General features: G+C 35.1%; 2 protein-coding genes across 2 annotated transcripts in view; one reads left to right on the top strand and one right to left on the bottom strand.

The window, feature by feature from the left end:
• The window catches only part of HNRNPLL (heterogeneous nuclear ribonucleoprotein L like), a 38669-nt gene that overhangs the window by 10941 nt on the left and 9485 nt on the right, over positions 1-18243 (top strand). The window contains exons 2-7 of the mRNA XM_043468364.1: positions 1621-1739; positions 7320-7557; positions 8987-9072; positions 10822-10918; positions 11008-11080; positions 15314-15385. Of these exons, the coding sequence (XP_043324299.1) occupies positions 1621-1739; positions 7320-7557; positions 8987-9072; positions 10822-10918; positions 11008-11080; positions 15314-15385 (685 nt within the window). The remainder of the gene's footprint in view (positions 1-1620; positions 1740-7319; positions 7558-8986; positions 9073-10821; positions 10919-11007; positions 11081-15313; positions 15386-18243) is intronic.
• LOC122441583 (male-enhanced antigen 1-like) lies at positions 5257-6055 on the bottom strand. Its single transcript, XM_043468365.1, has one exon. The coding sequence runs from the start codon at positions 6023-6025 to the stop codon at positions 5501-5503; it is 525 nt and encodes a 174-aa protein (XP_043324300.1). The 5' UTR covers positions 6026-6055; the 3' UTR covers positions 5257-5500.

The raw sequence follows: 18243 nt of genomic DNA, 5'->3' as shown, positions 1-18243 counted from the left end.
ACCATAATAAATCTAGTACCCATCAGTCCCTTACAAAGTTATTATAATATTACCATAGTTTTTATGCTGTATATTACATCCCATGGCTTATTTATTTTATACCTGGAGGTTTGTACCTTTTAATCCCCTTCACCTATTTCACACTCCTCCCCTCCCAACATCCATTTGTTTTCTGTAACTGTGAGTCTGTTTTCGTTTTGTTTCGCTTGTAGGTTTGTTTTGTTTTTTAGATTCCATGTAAAACCCTTGAGCTCCATTCATATTGTCTCAAATAGCAATATATATATTTTTTTGCTGAGCCTTGGAGCATGTAGAATCTTAGTTCTCTGACCAGGGATCCAACCTGCACCCCTTGCAGTGCAATCACTGAGTCTTAACCACTGGATTGGCAGGGAAGTCCCCAAATTTCATTTTTATGGCTGAATAATATTCTATTATATATATATACACACACACACACGTGTGCACACACACACACACATATATACACGCATCACATCTTCTTTATCCATTCATCTGTTGATGGACACTTACGTTGCCATGGAGGTCATTTCTGAAGTGATGTAGGAGTGGTGCCCAGTGGCTTGTTGTATGTGTAAATCTTGACTTACTAGAACTTGAATAAGTAAGTGAGAGCCGTTTTCATTTTCAAGCTAATTCTCCTACATGGTCCCCTTTAAAATAAAGCATAAGACTGTATATTTTAAAACTTCTTGCTGGGCATACTCAAAGATGCACAGTATTTCACAGAAGCCCAGGAAGGCTTGTGTTTTCTGTTTATTTGTTTTTGGCTGTGCCCTTGCAGCTTGTGAGATCTTAATTCCCTGACCAGGCCCTGGCAGTGAAAGCACCCAGTTCTAACTACTGGACCAACAGGGAATTTCCAAGGCTTGTATTTTTGAGTCCTCCTTGTTCAGCAGGAGATGGTGGTGGTTGTTGTTCAGTTGCTGAGTCGTATCCGACTCCTTGCGACCCCATGGACTGCAGCACGCCAGGCTTCCCTGTCCTTTACCATCTTCCGGAGCTTGTTCAAACTCATGTCCATTGAGTCGGTGATGCCATCCAACCATCTCATCCTCTGTTGTCTCCTTCTCCTGCCTTCAGTCTTCCCAGCATCAGGGTCTTTTGTTACGTGTCAGCTCTTCGCATCAGGTGGCCAAAGTATTGAAGCTTCAACTTCAGCATCAGTCCTTCCAATGAATATTCAGGGTCAGTTTCCTTTAGGATTGACTGGTTTGATCTCCTTGCAGTCTCAAGAGTCTTCTGCAAAACTACAGTTCAAAAGCATCAATTCCTGGGCGCTCAGCCTTCTTTATGGTCCAATGCTCACATCCATACTGGTACTTCAGCAAAGATGGTACCTTGCATAAATTTAAGTTGTCAAGTATACTGAGTAACTTCAAATTATGGTGGAACTAGATAATCAGTTAAACAAGGTCAAAAGATGATATTAATCTATATTGCAGGAAAAATAGAGTGTATACCCTTACATTAATTGGGACTTTTTGTTCACTTTTTTGATTTGGGATTTTTATTTAAGTGTTTGCTTTTTAATGCAGAGTTGGATTTACTAAAAGATGCAATTTAGACTTTTAACTAAAAATTATTTTATCTTGCTAGGAGGCAGGTGGAAGTCATCATAAAGTTTCTGTTTCACCTGTTGTCCATGTTCGAGGACTCTGTGAATCTGTGGTGGAAGCAGACCTTGTGGAGGCCCTGGAAAAATTTGGGACAATATGGTAAGGCCAATAGGGACTTCATATAGATTGTGAAAACAGTACAGTAGAACAGACTTTGTTTTCTTGCTACAAGCCTTGATGCTTAGCCATAGAATATATTGTTTGCCTATGACTGTGTTTCTTTGAAACCTTCTGAGTCTTTCTGAGATTAATTTTTTATTTTAATTCTTCTGAGGTGAATTTTTGTTGATCATGATCCCATCTCACTCCTCAACCAGATTGTGTGTAACATTGATTATTGCATCTTTAATCTGATTTTCAAATGAATCCATGAGTCCTTCTTAAACACTGTTTTAAGCCATTGAATTAATTAACTATGCCCTTTATCTTCAGAGTTTCAAATAGTGGTACTTAAATACTGGGTTTTTTTTGTTGTTGTTTTAGTTTGTTTTGAACTATTTAGGAATTAATGGGCAATGAAAAGTGGGTAGACTAAGGGTAGGTATTATTTGCTTATTGTGAGTTGCTGTGATATCAGGAGTGGTCAGTGTTTTATCCTCGCTTATCTTCCTGTTGTGTTTTGTATTCACTCACGGTCTTCCTTTACAGCTGGTGTATACTTAAGAATACTGACTTACATGAAAAATGTGATTTGAAAAATGAATCTGCTGCCAAAAATAGACACTTAAAATTCTTTCTAAATTGAGATATGCTTGGCTGTTCTTTTCTTAGTATGGATAATATAGAATTTATTACTTTTTTTCCATTGATAAATACATTTGGCGTTTTTGTTATAGGCAACAGAGACTATACAGACTAAGTCATAATATATAAACAGGAGAGAAATTTCATTATATTTGCTGAGATCATTTGACTGCTTCAATTTTATAAAAATGTATGTGGAGTTTTGAGTATTGAAAGAAGATAGTGAGGGAGAGATCAGAGATTCCAACAGAGAGGAATTATTTCTTCAAAGGAGCATTAGTGGTGTTAGGTGATACCTTCTATCATGGCATCTTCTTAATTTCTTTGGTGACCTCATTGAGAGGTGAATGACTTAGCAAACTTATTACCCTTAACTTATGGACCTCAGAAACCACGGTTAACATTTTGTTTGTTGTTGGAGGTACAAATTGGAAAATCACACAGGCATAAATAAAAGTCCATTTCTTGAAGTATCACTAAGATGACTGTATCACTTCTTAGTCATTTGGAGTGGATATGGGAAGTTAAGTTTGTCTGAAGAGTTACATAGTATTGAAGCAGACTCTTTAGAGGATACTTAGACTTGGATGTTGACATTGATTCACCCAGTCACCACTTCCAGGTGGTGTGTTGTCTCATGGAGTTATAAAAAGACTCCATGAGACAGTGAGGTTATCTCTGGATTTTTATTTTCTTCTGTTCTTATTTATTTGGGGCTTTTTAAGTTATTTTTTTACAGCCAAGAAATACTGAAGCATTGTCAGAAAACAAGTTGGTGAGCAAATGAAGTTGGAGACTTTAGGGAAATAATTGTATTGATATTTTGATGTCAGTTATGACCATGAACTGAATGTTGGGGACTAAAGAAATAGAACTGTTTGTTTAAGGTTGTGATTAATTTGAATTACTTTTGAGTGGCTTGTCCATTTTTAGACTCTATACTGTTTGATATTTAATCTATGGTAATGTGTTCCATATATGAATTTTATTTAATTTGCATAGTACATGGTTCTGCCCTCAAGATTCATAGTTATGTGGATAGAAAAATTGTGAAATAATTGGAACAAATTAGTGTATAATTAAGAGCTTAATTGGCATAAATATGTACAATAGGAGTTTCAGTTGTGTGAAATGATGTTGAATAAGAGGTAGCTGCTACCAAAGCTGAAAGAAGTTTGAATAGCCTCCTATGAGGAGTTTGCTTCAAAATGTCACATTTATAGAAACTTTCCATATTTTTTTGTTTGTTGATTTATTTGGTGGTATATATGAGGGCAAATATAAAGATTATACAGAAACTGCTTGTATTAAAAAGATGAGTCACCAAGTTCAATATATAGTAAGTTTATACTTAAAAACTAGTTGTATAGGAAAGAAATTCAGAAGAAACTGTAAGATGTTAAAAATAAGTCAGGATAATTGCTATTTTTTATCTTTATTTAATCAAAAGAATATTTAAAAATATATCCTTATAAGTCTCTTTTCCTCCCTTCTCTCCTTCATAAAAGGAAAGAATACTAGGTAGTGATTAGCTATACCAGTTTGAATTTTAAAACAAAACTTTTGAGACCTGATTTATGTAGTAAATCTCTGATTCCTTTTGTTTTTATTTAAAAATTAGTAAGCATGTTTTAAGCTATAAGTTGAACATACCTACTCTACTAACCCTTTTATTTCTTGGACTTTTTATTTTTTCTCTCTTCAGTCTTCCAGTCTTTCTCATAGTCTTAAGTCTATGGACTTTTTATTTTTCTTGGACTTTTTATTTTTTCTCTCTTTGGTCTTCCAGTCTTTCTCATATTAGTACTTTGAACTTTTTTTTTTTTAAATTATGTGCCCCAGAATTTAAATGAATTATAAAATGCCTGTGACATTCTAATTTTCCATTCCCGTCTTTATATGGTACTACTTTTCCTGGGTAAGCTGTGTAACATTTAGCTCTGTGCTTCTAACTTATTTCTTATTTTAGCTATAGAAAGCATTTTTTTTTTTTTTTGCTACAAACAGATAAGTCTATTATAATAGGCCAATAAAGAATTTATTTTTTTGAACCTTTATGATTTTTCTGTCTTTCCAAAGACCCGAAGGACATTATTAACATATTTACTTGGTGATACCACTTAGCTTTAAACCAACTTAGATTTGTGAGAGGGAGAATATTTATTATTCTTAAATTTCTTTAGCATAGGTCTAATTCTGGTGTTTTCTATTTTTTTGTATACAAAACTTTAGACCCTCAACTAGGAGTTTGAGTTTCTAAAAGGAATGTTTCTCTCCTGAAATTTCTATCTTGCATTTATTGTTGGTAAAACTAATCCCAGGCGTTACTGTTTCTGTGTTTTATCCTTCAGTTTTGAATGATGTGGGCTGAAAGCTAATAAAACTCCTAGACCAACAAGTATTGACTGAATACCTGTCATGTGCCAGGCTCTTTGTTTCTAGATGCTGAGGATGTAAAGATGAATGCGGCAAGGCAAACAGTTTGTATGTAGGAACTGTAATCTTGACAGCCGTGCTCCCAGTTGTATAAACGAGGAAGCTGAAATTCTTAAGGAATTACATAATTTGCCAGGCTACAAAGGGGTCTGTTTCTTACTCAGAAATGACTTGCCAGTTTTTGAAGTGTAGTTAGTTCCTGGATGCCTGATTGAGAAGCAGTGCTGTCACTGACTACCTGACCTCATGTTATTTCTCTGGCCTTCTGCTCTTAGAAAAAGCACATTGATTGTATTTAAAAATATTTTTAAGGCCCTTGTTTCTGTGAATAGAGGACATGGTTCCCTGTTCTTATCGATGTGTTCTGATTTCTTGCTAACCTCCCTTCATTTCTAGTTTTTTTTTTGACATGTACACACTGCTTTATTTATTTATTTATTTTTTTGTGTACATAGGGTGCTTTATTCTCCACAGAGTGATACATGCTAAGGTGGGTTGGGCTTGGGCCGATGTCCCCATATGTACAGAACTGAATAAAGTGGGTCTCTGAGAAGAAGTCTGATTTGCCTTGATGTGGAGGGGAGCCGGGGAGGATGGAGATGGAGTGACAACCAGGATATGTTCAGTCCTGTGCTGGTTCTGGCCTGGGATGCAGGGAATTATGGCAGCTCTCAGGGTGGTCACTTCCAGGCAGGGGCAGCCTGCCGGGCTTGGAGGGCCTTATGTACCACATCTTCCCACTGGGCATCTGATATCTCATGAGCCCAGGCAGGAACCCTTGGCGCAGGCAGGCTTATGCCAGCCATCGTCCTTTTCACCAGCTCTACATGTTCTGGGTCCATGGGAATAGAGCTGTGGTTGTTCAGTGCTGTAGCTCCCTGCTCATATTCATCCTCACTTTCTAGTGGTGGGTCCGGCAAATGAAGCCCCAGGGCCTGGATCCGATCCTGGATATCAGCAACTACATCTTCTCCATCCCCCACTGGTGCTAGTTCCACCTCCTCTTGTTCAGGATCTTGGTTCAGAGGCTGGTAGGAGTAGCCAGCTGGTCCTGCCTCTGTTTCCTCTTGTTCTTCCTCTGGTTCCTCACTGCTCCAATCCCCAGTGCCTTCCGTGGGGCCCTGATGTGGCCCGAGTCCCTCAGTCTGATTGGGGAAGATACGTTTAGGACCCATGGTGTCTCCCCCTAGAACTACTGCTGCCATCGGGCAGGGGCCGCTCAGAGCCCGTGACCGAACCCGTGCTTTATTTATTTTTAACTGCATTGGATCTTCATTGCTGCACAGGCCTTCTCTAGTTGCAGTGAGTGGGGGCTATTCTGTGGTTGCCTTTCACGGGCTTCTCATTGCAGTGGCTTCTCTTGTTATGGAACACAGGCTGTAGGTCCACGGGCTTCAATAGTTGTGACTTTCTGGCTCTAGGGAGAGTAGACTTCAGAGTTGTAGCACAGGGATTCAGTAGTTGTAGCTGCCGGGCCCTGGAGCACTGGCTCAGTCAGTAGTTGTGGTTCACAGGCTTAGTTGCCCTGTGACATGTGGAATCTTCCCGGACCAGGGATTGAACCTGTATCCCTTGCATTGGCAGGTGGATTCCTACCCACTGTGCCACCAAGGAAGTCCATCCCCTTCCTTCATTTCTTTATTTTCATTTCATGTATTACAATATATTCTCCTTCCTGAAGAATATACAGTCAAAAGTAAATATTCTCTTGCCCATTTTACATCCATGATTACCGTATTCTAGTGAATATCATTTTATGGATTCTTTAATATTTAAAAATATCAGAATTTTAGAGGAAATTATTGTATGAAATTTCATCTCTAGTTGCTTCATCTTTTCATTTTTTGTTTTTAGTAAGATGAATGACGGTAGTCATTTCTTTTTTTTTTTTTCATTTCTTAGTGTGGCACTTATTTGGAAAAATTCATTTGAGGTGGTAGTTTCTGGGGTCCCGTCTGCTAACCTTCTGTTGATTTTTATCTCTGTTGATTTTTTATTTTTTATTTTATTGAGGCATGGTTGACATACACTGTTGTGTTAACTTCTGCTGTACCCCAGAGTGGCTCAGTTATACATAATCTTTTTCATATTTTTTTCCATTATGATTTGTTACAGGATGTTGAATATAGTTCCCTATAAGATCTTGTTGTTTCTCTGTTTATTTTTGTATCTAGATATTTTCTAATGCTGCTTATAAGTGGCAGCCTGAGGAATAAACTGGATGGGATTATTAGTAACTGATAACAGAATTGTGCTTGAGGAGGGCATGAGGTACATTAAAAGCTTTTAATCACAAGGGGAGCTTTCAAACATATACCATCTACTCGGTATACCACAGTTTATTTGGATAGTTTAAGAGTTTACTAACATTGGGTGTAGGTACTGAAGACTACTAGCCTGTATGATTTGAGACATTTTTAATTAAAGTCTGCTTTTAGTTGAGAAAAATGTTAATTAAACTTGCTATATTAAGGTATTCTTTCCCTATCTTCCTTTCAGCTATGTGATGATGATGCCATTTAAACGGCAGGCTCTGGTGGAATTTGAGAACATAGATAGTGCCAAAGAATGTGTGACGTTTGCTGCAGATGAACCTGTGTACATAGCTGGTCAGCAGGCTTTTTTCAACTATTCTACAAGCAAAAGGATCACTCGGCCAGGAAATACTGATGATCCATCAGGAGGCAACAAAGTTCTTCTGCTGTCAATTCAGAATCCTCTTTATCCAATTACAGTAGTATGTATTTTAGTAAGACAAACTAAATTAAACGTGATTTTGGAATTTGCCTTGGGTGACTAACCTGTAGTTTTCTTCACTGCCATATAGGTATTTGAAAATAGTGGGTTTAAAAAAAAAAGAATTATTAAAAGTAATCTTAGTTTTGACTATCAAGTTTAATGAACAAAGAAAGACATGGTGATCACTGAAGTTGTAAAAAGGTCAGAAGCATAGTTGTCATAATTAAATAGGCACATTACTTTTATTTACTACTCTCACTGTTAACTCTCTTTCTGATAATAAAGTATAGACAGACTTGTTGAAAATGATCCAGGAAATCTCTGTCACTGGTATGCAAGCACATAAATTAAGAGCATCTACTAGGTAGTGACAGAATGCCGTGGTACAGTAAGATGTATTTATCATTATAAACTGTTTAGGGATAACTTGTTAAAAACTTGTCTTCTTCACTCTTTCAAAAAGTAATGTTAGAATTTTGAAAGGATTCATGTCCTGAGCCAGATGAGTTTTCTACTTTATAATAATTGCATGCTGTTTAATAATAAACTAGTGATAAGGACACTTGATTTTTGTAATGAGTAAAATGTCATAATAAGAGGAGCTTCATTTAGTATGATTTCTAGTAAGAGTATATGATATTTGAACATAAACTTTTAAAGCATTAGATACTATTTAAATTTAGATAGATACTATGTATCTGTTTACTTTTGTGATCTGTATAGACTTATTAATAAACACCATTAATATATGTACAGTATTTGGTGTTTTGGGAAAAAGAATATAACTAGCACAAGTACTCTGATTTGTTTATTATATCCTTAGTTACCTAATGGTGTGGCTCTGTAATTGTAGGTACTCAAAAAATTTGAAAGTTGAAGAATTGTTCCTAATTTAGGGTTCTCTCTTAGATTCAGGCATCTTGTTTGGTGAAATTTAACTCTTTATAAATGATCTTCCCTGGGTCTTTTATCTATAGCCATTGTCCTTGAAAAATAAATACTGAGTTGTGCTACTCCTACTCTTTAATAAGTATTTTTTATTGTAATTTAAGTGATTATAATATTAAACATTTCAGAGTCACATTTGGGAAAAAATATAATTGGTTACAGCTTTGGTTTATTAATTGTATTATCAGAGATTCTTTTAGGTACTTAAAATACAAATTTGAGGATTCATTTAGAAGATTTTAAGTAATAATGCTTTTCAGATGTTTCATTGGAAGTTCTCTAATGTGAGTATATTGTGTAGGTGAAGAAATAACTTTAGATTTATTAAAGTGTAACAGTTTTTAAAAGTTTAGTTAGTGCTTAATAGAAATGACATCATGACAGGTTGGGTTTTTTTTTTTGTTAAACAAAATAGAGCTTAGCTTTATTATATTTCGTAATATAAGATGTGATGGAGTCTTGTTTTCTTTCCTTCCTAGGATGTTTTATATACTGTATGCAATCCTGTTGGAAAAGTGCAGCGTATTGTTATATTCAAGAGAAATGGGATACAAGCAATGGTTGAATATCCTTTATTTGTAAATTTTTTATTGATGTGTATGAATGCTGTGTAATATAGATCTTTTTCCTGCTTAATAATTTTGAGAACAAGTAGTGTTTATTATCCCCTGCCATCTAGTTGTCTTAGGTTTAAAAATAAGACTGCAGTACTCACAGAGAATTTTACTATTTTTGATAACTTCTACTGTTAAGTAATCTAGTGCTTCATCTTACCATTTGCTTGCTTTTTTAATGGGGAAAAAAAAACACTGATTATATGTATACTTGTATACCTTTTTGAAATTTATCTCAAATGGACTTTTCTGAATCTCTTTAAAATAGTTTGGAAGTATCAAAACGTTGGAATCAGTAGAATGTTTCTTTCCTTTTTTCATTGAATCTTTTAAATGATCATGGTTTATGTAAGACCTACTTTTCTACATTAAATTTGGTATACATTGAGTAAAACGAGCAAGCTGTATATATAGTACAATCCCATTAAAAAATAATTTAAGAAAAACATAAAACCCTAACCTATGTGTACATGTATATGCATAGAAAAAAGTAGGGATATATAATGGTAATATATATTATATATATTACTCTGGCAAGGTATTTTTGCCTTTTTTTTTTTAATTAGTTGGAGGATTTTTGCTTTTTTTTATTACCACTTTTGTGGTTTGATTTTTTTTTTTAAAGTAAATTTTTAAAGGCCAGTAAAATGAGGATAAAGACTATAAACTCAACCTTCTCAGAAATATATAAAAATCAAGTATTTCTTTTGTTATTATATTGATTCTTTGTAATATTCTTCCTACTTTATTTTTTTGGCCTTGCTGTGTGGCTTGCAGGATCTTAGTTCTTGAAGCAGGAATTGATCTTTCTCCCTTGGCAGTAAAAGTGTGGATTCCTAATCACTGGACTGCCTAACAGAAAGTTACCTGTTCTTCCTACTTTGAGAGTACAGTATTTCCTATTCCAAGATAGCAAGCTATAAAAAGAGGGAAGGGTTCTTGCTCTTGCCCAGTTGTCTCAAACCAGCACGGTCTGATCCGGAAATACAGCCTCTATATGTGCTGCCAGTGTTTCCACCAGTATGTGAAAGACATTGGCTTCATTAAGTTGACTAAGTGAACTTCCTTGAATGGATCATCCAGCACATGTAACTTCAGTTCAGTCGTTCATTTGTGTCTGATTCTTTGTGACCCCATGGACTGCAGCACGCCAGGCTTCCCTGTCCATCTCCAGTTCCTGGAGCTTGCTCAAACTCATGTCCATTGAGTCGGTGATGCCATCCAACCAACCATCTCATCCTCTGTCGTCCCCTTCTCCTCCTGCCTTCAGTCTTTCCCAGCATCAGGGTCTTTTCCAATGAGTCAGACATCTAACTTATGCAGAAATGATACTAGCTCTTTGTATATAAAATAAAAGTTTAAAGGCTTCAAAAATCTAAACAAAAAGATAGCAAGCTGGCCTTTGATAGGGAATGAGACCATGCTCCATTTTCCCCCTCCCACTCCCCAATTTATAATGTATTTCTGATGACCTATTCCGATGACCTAGAAGGATTAATGTAGATATTTTCGTTGCATTATGTTTTCTTTGGTACCCTTGATCTTATAACTAAATTCTCGTACTAAAAATTGTTAGAAATTTTATTTCATAAAGCATTTTCAGAAGTAAGTTATTTCTGACTTTTTTCAGTCCACTTCTTAGGGAGTGAATAATAATAAATTTTGGACACTTTAAACCAAATTTCCTTAATAGAGCTTATGTTTGAATCAGTCCTTTGTGCCCAGAAAGCTAAAGCAGCTCTCAATGGAGCAGATATATATGCTGGATGTTGCACACTAAAAATTGAATATGCAAGGGTAAATATTTTTTTTTCAACACTTTGCCAAAGAAGTTATTTATGCTTTGGATACACAGTTTGAACTTCCTTTCTTTTTAATCTTAACAGCCAACTCGTCTAAATGTTATCAGGAATGACAATGACAGTTGGGACTACACTAAACCATATTTGGGAAGACGAGGTAAGTATTTTATGCATTTTAGATGTACTTGACATCTGCTGTCAAATTTTTACATGCAGTTAGATTCCTTTTTCCTGACATGAGCTAGTTCATTCAAATGAAAATCTTGTTGGTGAAGCTTTTGTTGCAAAAGGCCTTGTAATGCTGGAAAAGAACCTTGAACATTAGTGCCCCCTTCTGGTATGTACTGAGTTAACTTATATTTAGTTCAACAAGGAGCCCACACATACAGGCACGCCCGCAGTTCAAGGACTTGCATTTCTCCAAGCAGCTCTCTCTCTTTGGAGGAGAGGAAACTGATTCAGAATATTCCTTACAAACTTCAAACTTGCACACTGCTTCTCTATGGAAAGGACTTTCCCCCCAAGCTGGACGAGGCATTAAGAAGGATAGAGGACTCCAGCAGGCTGACTCTACACTTCATCATGCACAACATCGGCATCAACAAAAAGCCCTCTGAAAAACTCAGACTTGCAATTCACCTTGACTGCATACTGCATGCACCATCACCCCAAGTTGTTAAAGGAGGACACTTAACAGTACTTCAGACTTGCATGGGATGAATACCATGATAGACTGTGCCCATTTATTCAAGTTGTATGTATATATTGGTTTGATTTCCCTTAAGGTTTCAGTTGTAGAATTTAAAACTTTTCACTGACGGATACTACATTTTATCTACAATGTTGTAAATCTTAATGCCCATTGCTGTAACTGTTAGCAGCTTAGATTCAAATTGTTAATCGAATCCTTAAAAGAGGATATAATCCTTAATAGAGCTATCTACAGGTCTTGGGAATTATAATGCTCAACCAATCCACACAGATATTAAAGATAAAAGAAATAGATGCATACTTGCTGCACCTAAGATTACTTTTTTGTTTTTGTTTTCCTCAATTGTGGACATTGAATAACATAATAATGAAAAGATGCATTATATGTAAAAGAAGATTTTCTGTGTGGTTTGATTTTTGTAAAGTGGCTGTTTATAAGTTGTCACTTTTTGTAACAATTTAAGAGTATCATTCATGTTAATCTGTGTAACTAGAAATTTTGACCTTTCAAATGTAGGTGAAAGTACCATGTCTGTTCAAGGTAGAATATATTTAAACTTTATAAATCTGAAAACAGGAGCATTTCATTTGAGATGCATTTTCACCTATAACTTATAAATGCTAGATTTCATGAGCATAGATTTGAATGATAAAATTGTTCAACTGACTGTGTGGCAATTCTGGAATATACAAATCAAAATGTGGATCTTGTAAAAACAAGGGGGCTGCAGTATTGGCTACATCTCAACTACAATATCAGTGTTTGAACCATGTGTTGGGAAACCTCACCAAGATGAGTATATCCATAGAAGTCAATTAACTAGGAAAAATTTCATGCATCCAAAATATATTGGTCAGTAGGAACTCCATAGTGCATGTACTCCTGCCAAAAAAAAAAAAAAAAGAGACAATGTGGTGATCCTTTGCATGTTCAAATATTTAGGATTTGGGGGTAATTGACCCCTTTAATTCTTAGTTCTCAGGAAATCATCTTGCCTTATGCATGGGATTGGAAACAAGTTTGATAAGGCAGCTTAGGCTGGACCCCACATTTTTTACTGCTCACAGAAATCTGCTTGGCCTGGGCTTGGTGCAGTTGCATACAGTACTGAAAAGCAAAGCCTTAGCACTCAAACAACAGAACGAGTGGTTGATGAGAAATCTCTCACTTCTGTCAGGTCACAGTCACCGAACATTGTTTTGTGTTTTTCTAAACTCATTTGAAATAGTAAGTTTGGTTACTTTTCTCTTAATGTTTCTTAAAATATTTATGGACATCCTTCTTATTTTAATAGTGCTTACTTCTGTTCTTTTAAAAGAGCTGAGTTTTACAAAACCCAGCTTAGATTAGATTTTTATACAAGAAATTATAGTCAGGAAAGTTTAGAAATGTAAGATAGAAATTTAAATAGGGAAATATAATTAAAGGAGGTAAAACAGTTAGCTGTTTGTACTTTGAAAGGGAAAAAATTCTTGTTTTCTGATTCCTTACAGATATTTGTCTATACAGCAAATATCATATAGCAGTTTATTTTTGTTTTTGTAGTGACTTCAGCTTCCATTGAATTGTAACTTTTTCTATGAAAATGAGAATGACTTTATAAATATAACCTCATTTCAAAAAGTTCTTTTCAGGTCAATTTACATTTTAGTGCAAAGAATTCTTAGCCTAGACTCCAGAGAATCCCCCCAGAAATGTTAAACAAAACGTGTGTGTGTGCATCTTTTGGGGGAGAAAGGTCCACAGCTTCCATCAGATTTCAGACCGAATCCATGAAAGTTTACAAACCACTGTTTATACATTGATAAATTCAGTGTTTGACTCTTCCTTATACTTCTTTATATGACCTTATGTTAGGTAGTGCATTCTTCCCATTATTGAAGAGAAATTATTAAAGAGAAATAATGACAATGTTTGGCTGAAAGATACCTTAGAGATCATCTACTCTCACTCCTTCATTTTATACATAAAGATTATTTCTATGATTATATAGCAAATTAGTGGTTAAGTTGAAATCTTAGTTGATTCCCAATTCAGTGCTCTTTCTTTTATAGCACACAGTTAACTGTCAGTAAAACCAAGCCATGAAGACTTTATGATGGTTTTGGTTTAAGATTCTTAGATCAGATAAGCACTTAAATTTAGCATTTGGTTGCATTCTTGAGCAGAGGAATGTTAGCAGAGTGGAATAGCAGACTGGATTGATAGAGTGAGACTTAAATGATAATACTGGGAAGAAGGAACTGTGAGTGTTTAGATTGGAGGAGAAATAAATAACTTTGGGAATATGGAGAGGATCATAATAACTTCTAAGCAATTGAAAGAGTTTTTGGAGAAAGACTAAGTATTGAGTAAGGCTGTGAGGCCCTAAATGGAGTAGAATATATTTAGAGGACAAATTTCTATACAATATAGAAATTAATTTTTTCATGATTTAGAACTAACTGAAAATGTAAGGGAAAGTAATGAGTACTTTGTTACCAGAGTTGGGTCAGCAGAGGCTAGGTGGTCCCAGTTGATAGTCTCAGGGATGATATGAAGAGAATTTATACACTGAATAAAAGTTGAACTAGATGACCTCCTAAGTCCCTTTCAATGCTGTGATACTTGAAATAAGTAATTAAAACAATACTTCTGTACCCTGAAGTGAAAATTAAAGTATTTCTCATCTCCCATTAACCTCATTTGTTTAGGTGACTAAGGATATGTAGAAAACCTTTCTCTTTGAATTTTCAAAGAATGACCAGACTCGTAAGATTCATTAAAAAAAAAAAAGAAAATCTTACTGAATACCATAATTTGATCAGCAAACTTTCTCAAAATATTACACAATGATTTTTAAAGTTTACTAACATAGGAAGTACTATTTTAGAAACTTAGAAGTAATTTTTTAAATTGTTATCTTAGATTTGAGGAAATTGGCATGCCTCCCCTAAAGATGTAGTTAGCATAAAAATTATCCTTTAGGAGTATTGTAGTACTCTCGTCCAATAATGTAGCCCCCTTGGTTAGCTTTAACTTGGCATATTTAAGCTTTGGGGGTGTTCCTAGTTCTGCCTGGTGTTAAGGTCTATAGACAATGGCCAATCCATGATACAGTATGGGCCAGTGATGTGAAAATCTCCAGCTCTCAAGTCAGTAGGTGTTTGTAAATATGTGTATATACATACAAAATACTCTGTGTTTACTGATTGTGAAACCATGTAATACAGGTTGTTGTTGGCTTATGCTGAACTTCTTGAAAGAAGCCCACTTTGAAAATGTGTTGCTGTTGAAGCTAATAGTATGCATCAGGTACTGTCTTTCAAAAGTACTGCACTTAAAGCTTGTTTTAAAGACATGTATTGGTAAAAAAACTTCTGTACAGTGTCAAGCTTTAGCATTGTGTACCTCACTTTCTGAAAAGTATCCATTCTTTCCTTAAATTCGAAAGTGTGATTGTATTTGGCGTTTGCCAAAAAGATATTTTCAAGTTAAGTGGAATTTGTTAGATAGAATTATTTTCTTAAACTTCTGGTGTTTGTATTTAAATTGGATATGAATGGATGTTTAACATTAACCAGGAATCACATTTCTCATGAATTGTAATGGATGTTTTGAATGGGTGTTTCCCATGTGAGAACTCTGTTAAGTACTTGAGTCAAAATTGTTAAAACCCTGTTTCTACTTTTGTGTCAGATAGAGGAAAGGGTCGCCAGAGACAAGCCATTTTGGGAGAACACCCTTCTTCGTTTAGACATGATGGCTATGGTAAGTTTGTCAAGGCAGAAGGAAGGTAGTATAGACAAACTCTTAGAATTTTTGCATTTCTGATGAAGAATGGCACAATTCTTGTCTCTCTTTTTTTTTCTGCTCACTTGAGTTGGTTTATGGGATCAGTCTCTTATTAATATACTCCAAAGGAGTTGTCCAAAATCCTTTGTTTTCTTAGGCTGTTGTTATATCACATAATCTTTAGGATAAATGAGAGCTCTTGTTTAGGATTGAAAGCTTTTTTACTGTTACATTTTGTTTTGTTTTGGTTTTGATTAGTTATGAGCTCCAGACTGTTAGAAGACCAAAAAGAAGTATAGCTCAGTAAGTGTATTTTCTTCCATTTCCAGCAGTTATGAGCAAAGAGGAATTTAGAGTAATAAAAGGCAGAGTGAATGGGATATTTGTTGAAAAGGAAACATGATTTTGGTTAGATCTCTAATTCTTTCAGTTCTACACTTGGTTAAATTTGTATTTAGTTTTTTTTTTTTAAACTTCTTAGTTTTAATGTTTGCTATGTTGATAAATTAAGATTATGAAACCTAGATTAATAATCTTCTCCAGGAAAAAGTTAGGTATCTGGCTGTGGTCTTTATAAGTAGATGTTGAGAATTGTTGATAAAAGTTTAAACTGGTTCTAAGTTCTGTGTTTTTAAATACTTTTTTAGTTGTTAGCAGTAGTTATTGACCCCACCTATTCTGTGGTTTAAAGTTGAAGTACAGTTAGCATTACTATTAAAAGTGGTAGAAAACAGAAATTGCTATGTTGTGTTCTTGGGATTTATTATTGAAAAGCCACCAGTGTTTCCTGTTGTTTGAAGTGTTTTCAAATAGTGTACATATTTGATGACCATTCTTTGCTGTGAGTTTTAGCTTAATCCCTAGTGTCTTTTTTTGAATTTGAGGAATTAATTACATGTGTGTGGATGTCTCTAATTGTTCATTTTTTATGGTAGTCTGTATTGCAGAAGAGATTTTGAAACAATATGTTATATCAAAACAGTAAGTGTAGTATAAAGTGAAAATCTTACTGCAGTCATTATAGTGTGTTCCTTGATCATTTTTCTTAGTTGTTTCTTTAACAGTAAATATTAATATGGTCATACAAGTAGTTCTGATCCTTCAGTAAGGAAACCCTGTTAGGTATTTACTGTGCATTGTATAATGGAGGGTTTCAAAAGAATGGCTCACCAAAGTTTGTAGTATAGTTGTAGATTATATAAATGTGTCATGGCAGTCAGCTTAAGGCCAAAAATTGGTTAAATATTCTGCCAGAGGGAGTTAGAAAAAAATCTGTGAGCATATAAATGAAGGACAAAGTACTACAGTAATGATGACACAAACCGTTTTCTCAGTGTGGCTTTTCAGGTTTGTCTTCACTTAATAAAATACATGAAAATTAATAAGAATATGTTATATGCCCTAGAAGAACTTTGTATTTTCTGAAAGCCTGTTGTGAAATTCTCTGTTGGTTTCATGCCAACAGAGAGCATGTGTGTATAAATTTTAAGATGTAAGCTTAAAGAGAGATGCAAAACTCTTTGGAATGATGTTTGTTAAATAGGGATCCTTCAGGTTCTGAAGAGTCCTGCTGAAGGATGGTTGTGGTGGGTTTGTGTAGGGGCACCTGCTCTGAGCTGTGTTTATTGAAACATTTGTCTCAGAGGAAAGTTTGCTGTTTTCCTAGGGAAGTAAGCAGGATGGGGGATAGGAGATAATGATGCATCAAGATTGCCTGAAGAGGGAAGTAGCATGAAGAAACTGGGGTAAGAGCAAAGATGGGAGTCAGTGCTCCTGATACTGAGCCTTTTTTACAGATGCTTCAAATCGTAGCTGTGTCCCTTCAGGTCAGCAGTTCGGCAAAGCAGGTTCATTTGCATTTTGGTGTCGTATCATAGGTGACTTTTCCTTTATAATAGCATGTGAAAAAGGAAAAAGTTTATTTAATAGATTAAACTTGTTCACTAGTTTATTATAGCAGTATAAATCTGTGCTTTCAGAATTCTTTAAATCTTTATTTGAAAGTCCAGCCATGTGATGTGCATGGTAGAAGCCCTCATACTTGAAAAGTGGCAAAAAATAATGTACAGATTTTAAAGTATTGAAGATGGGGAAGGCCTTCAAAGTGTTCAAAATGCCATTTATGTAGCATTTTCTCATATAAGTGAATTTTTTAAAAACAGAAGCAGCAATACTTTTTGCATGAGTTATTTAGAAAGCTTTTAAGAGACTTGTTTTTAGTCTTCTTAATATAGGTAATGATTTAAATAGTGTATATAGCATAATTTAACCCTGCTGGCTCAGTGTCATTACAAACATCAGATAATCTTTTGTACTGAATTTGTTACCTATGGCATTGGATCTAGAGTTTTTGGACCTTGGTCAACTTCAACAGAGTGGAAGTTTCCATTACCCATCTAACATACATTTTCCCACGTTCTGTGAAAAAATTTAGTCATAATAGTGTAGTGGCATTACTGTACAAGCAAATGGTAGTATTAGGGGAAGGGCTGGGTGTAGTATAATATATATGTGCATTTTTGCAGTAGGGGTAAGAATAATTGATATTTAACGCCACCATATGTGTAATAGTCTAAATTAGAGGCCGAAATACAGAGAGGCCGAAATACAGGTAATTACTTAACAAGTAACTCACCATGAGCTATATTGATTGTTTTGATAAACTAGATTATGGACAATAAGAGCAGTTGAAAACCTTGACCAATTTAAGGCAACACTGATGATGATATATTGATAAAGTATGCCTCCATAAAATTGCAGGAATTTACACTATATTTACATGTGCTCAGTGATAGTATTTCTGTGTTGTTATGAATGACAGCTATATTTAGAAT

This window comes from Cervus canadensis, chromosome 5 (genome assembly GCF_019320065.1).
Source record: "Cervus canadensis isolate Bull #8, Minnesota chromosome 5, ASM1932006v1, whole genome shotgun sequence".
In the NCBI taxonomy this organism is placed as follows: domain Eukaryota; kingdom Metazoa; phylum Chordata; class Mammalia; order Artiodactyla; family Cervidae; genus Cervus; species Cervus canadensis.
The sequence above is the reverse complement of the archived record's forward strand: the minus strand, read 5'-3'. Positions and strand labels throughout refer to the sequence as shown.

What these genes read in the sequence shown, in the direction of transcription:
- LOC122441583 (XM_043468365.1), bottom strand. Translation starts at nt 6,025, where the DNA reads ATGGCAGCAGTAGTTCTAGGGGGAGACACCATGGGTCCTAAACGTATC.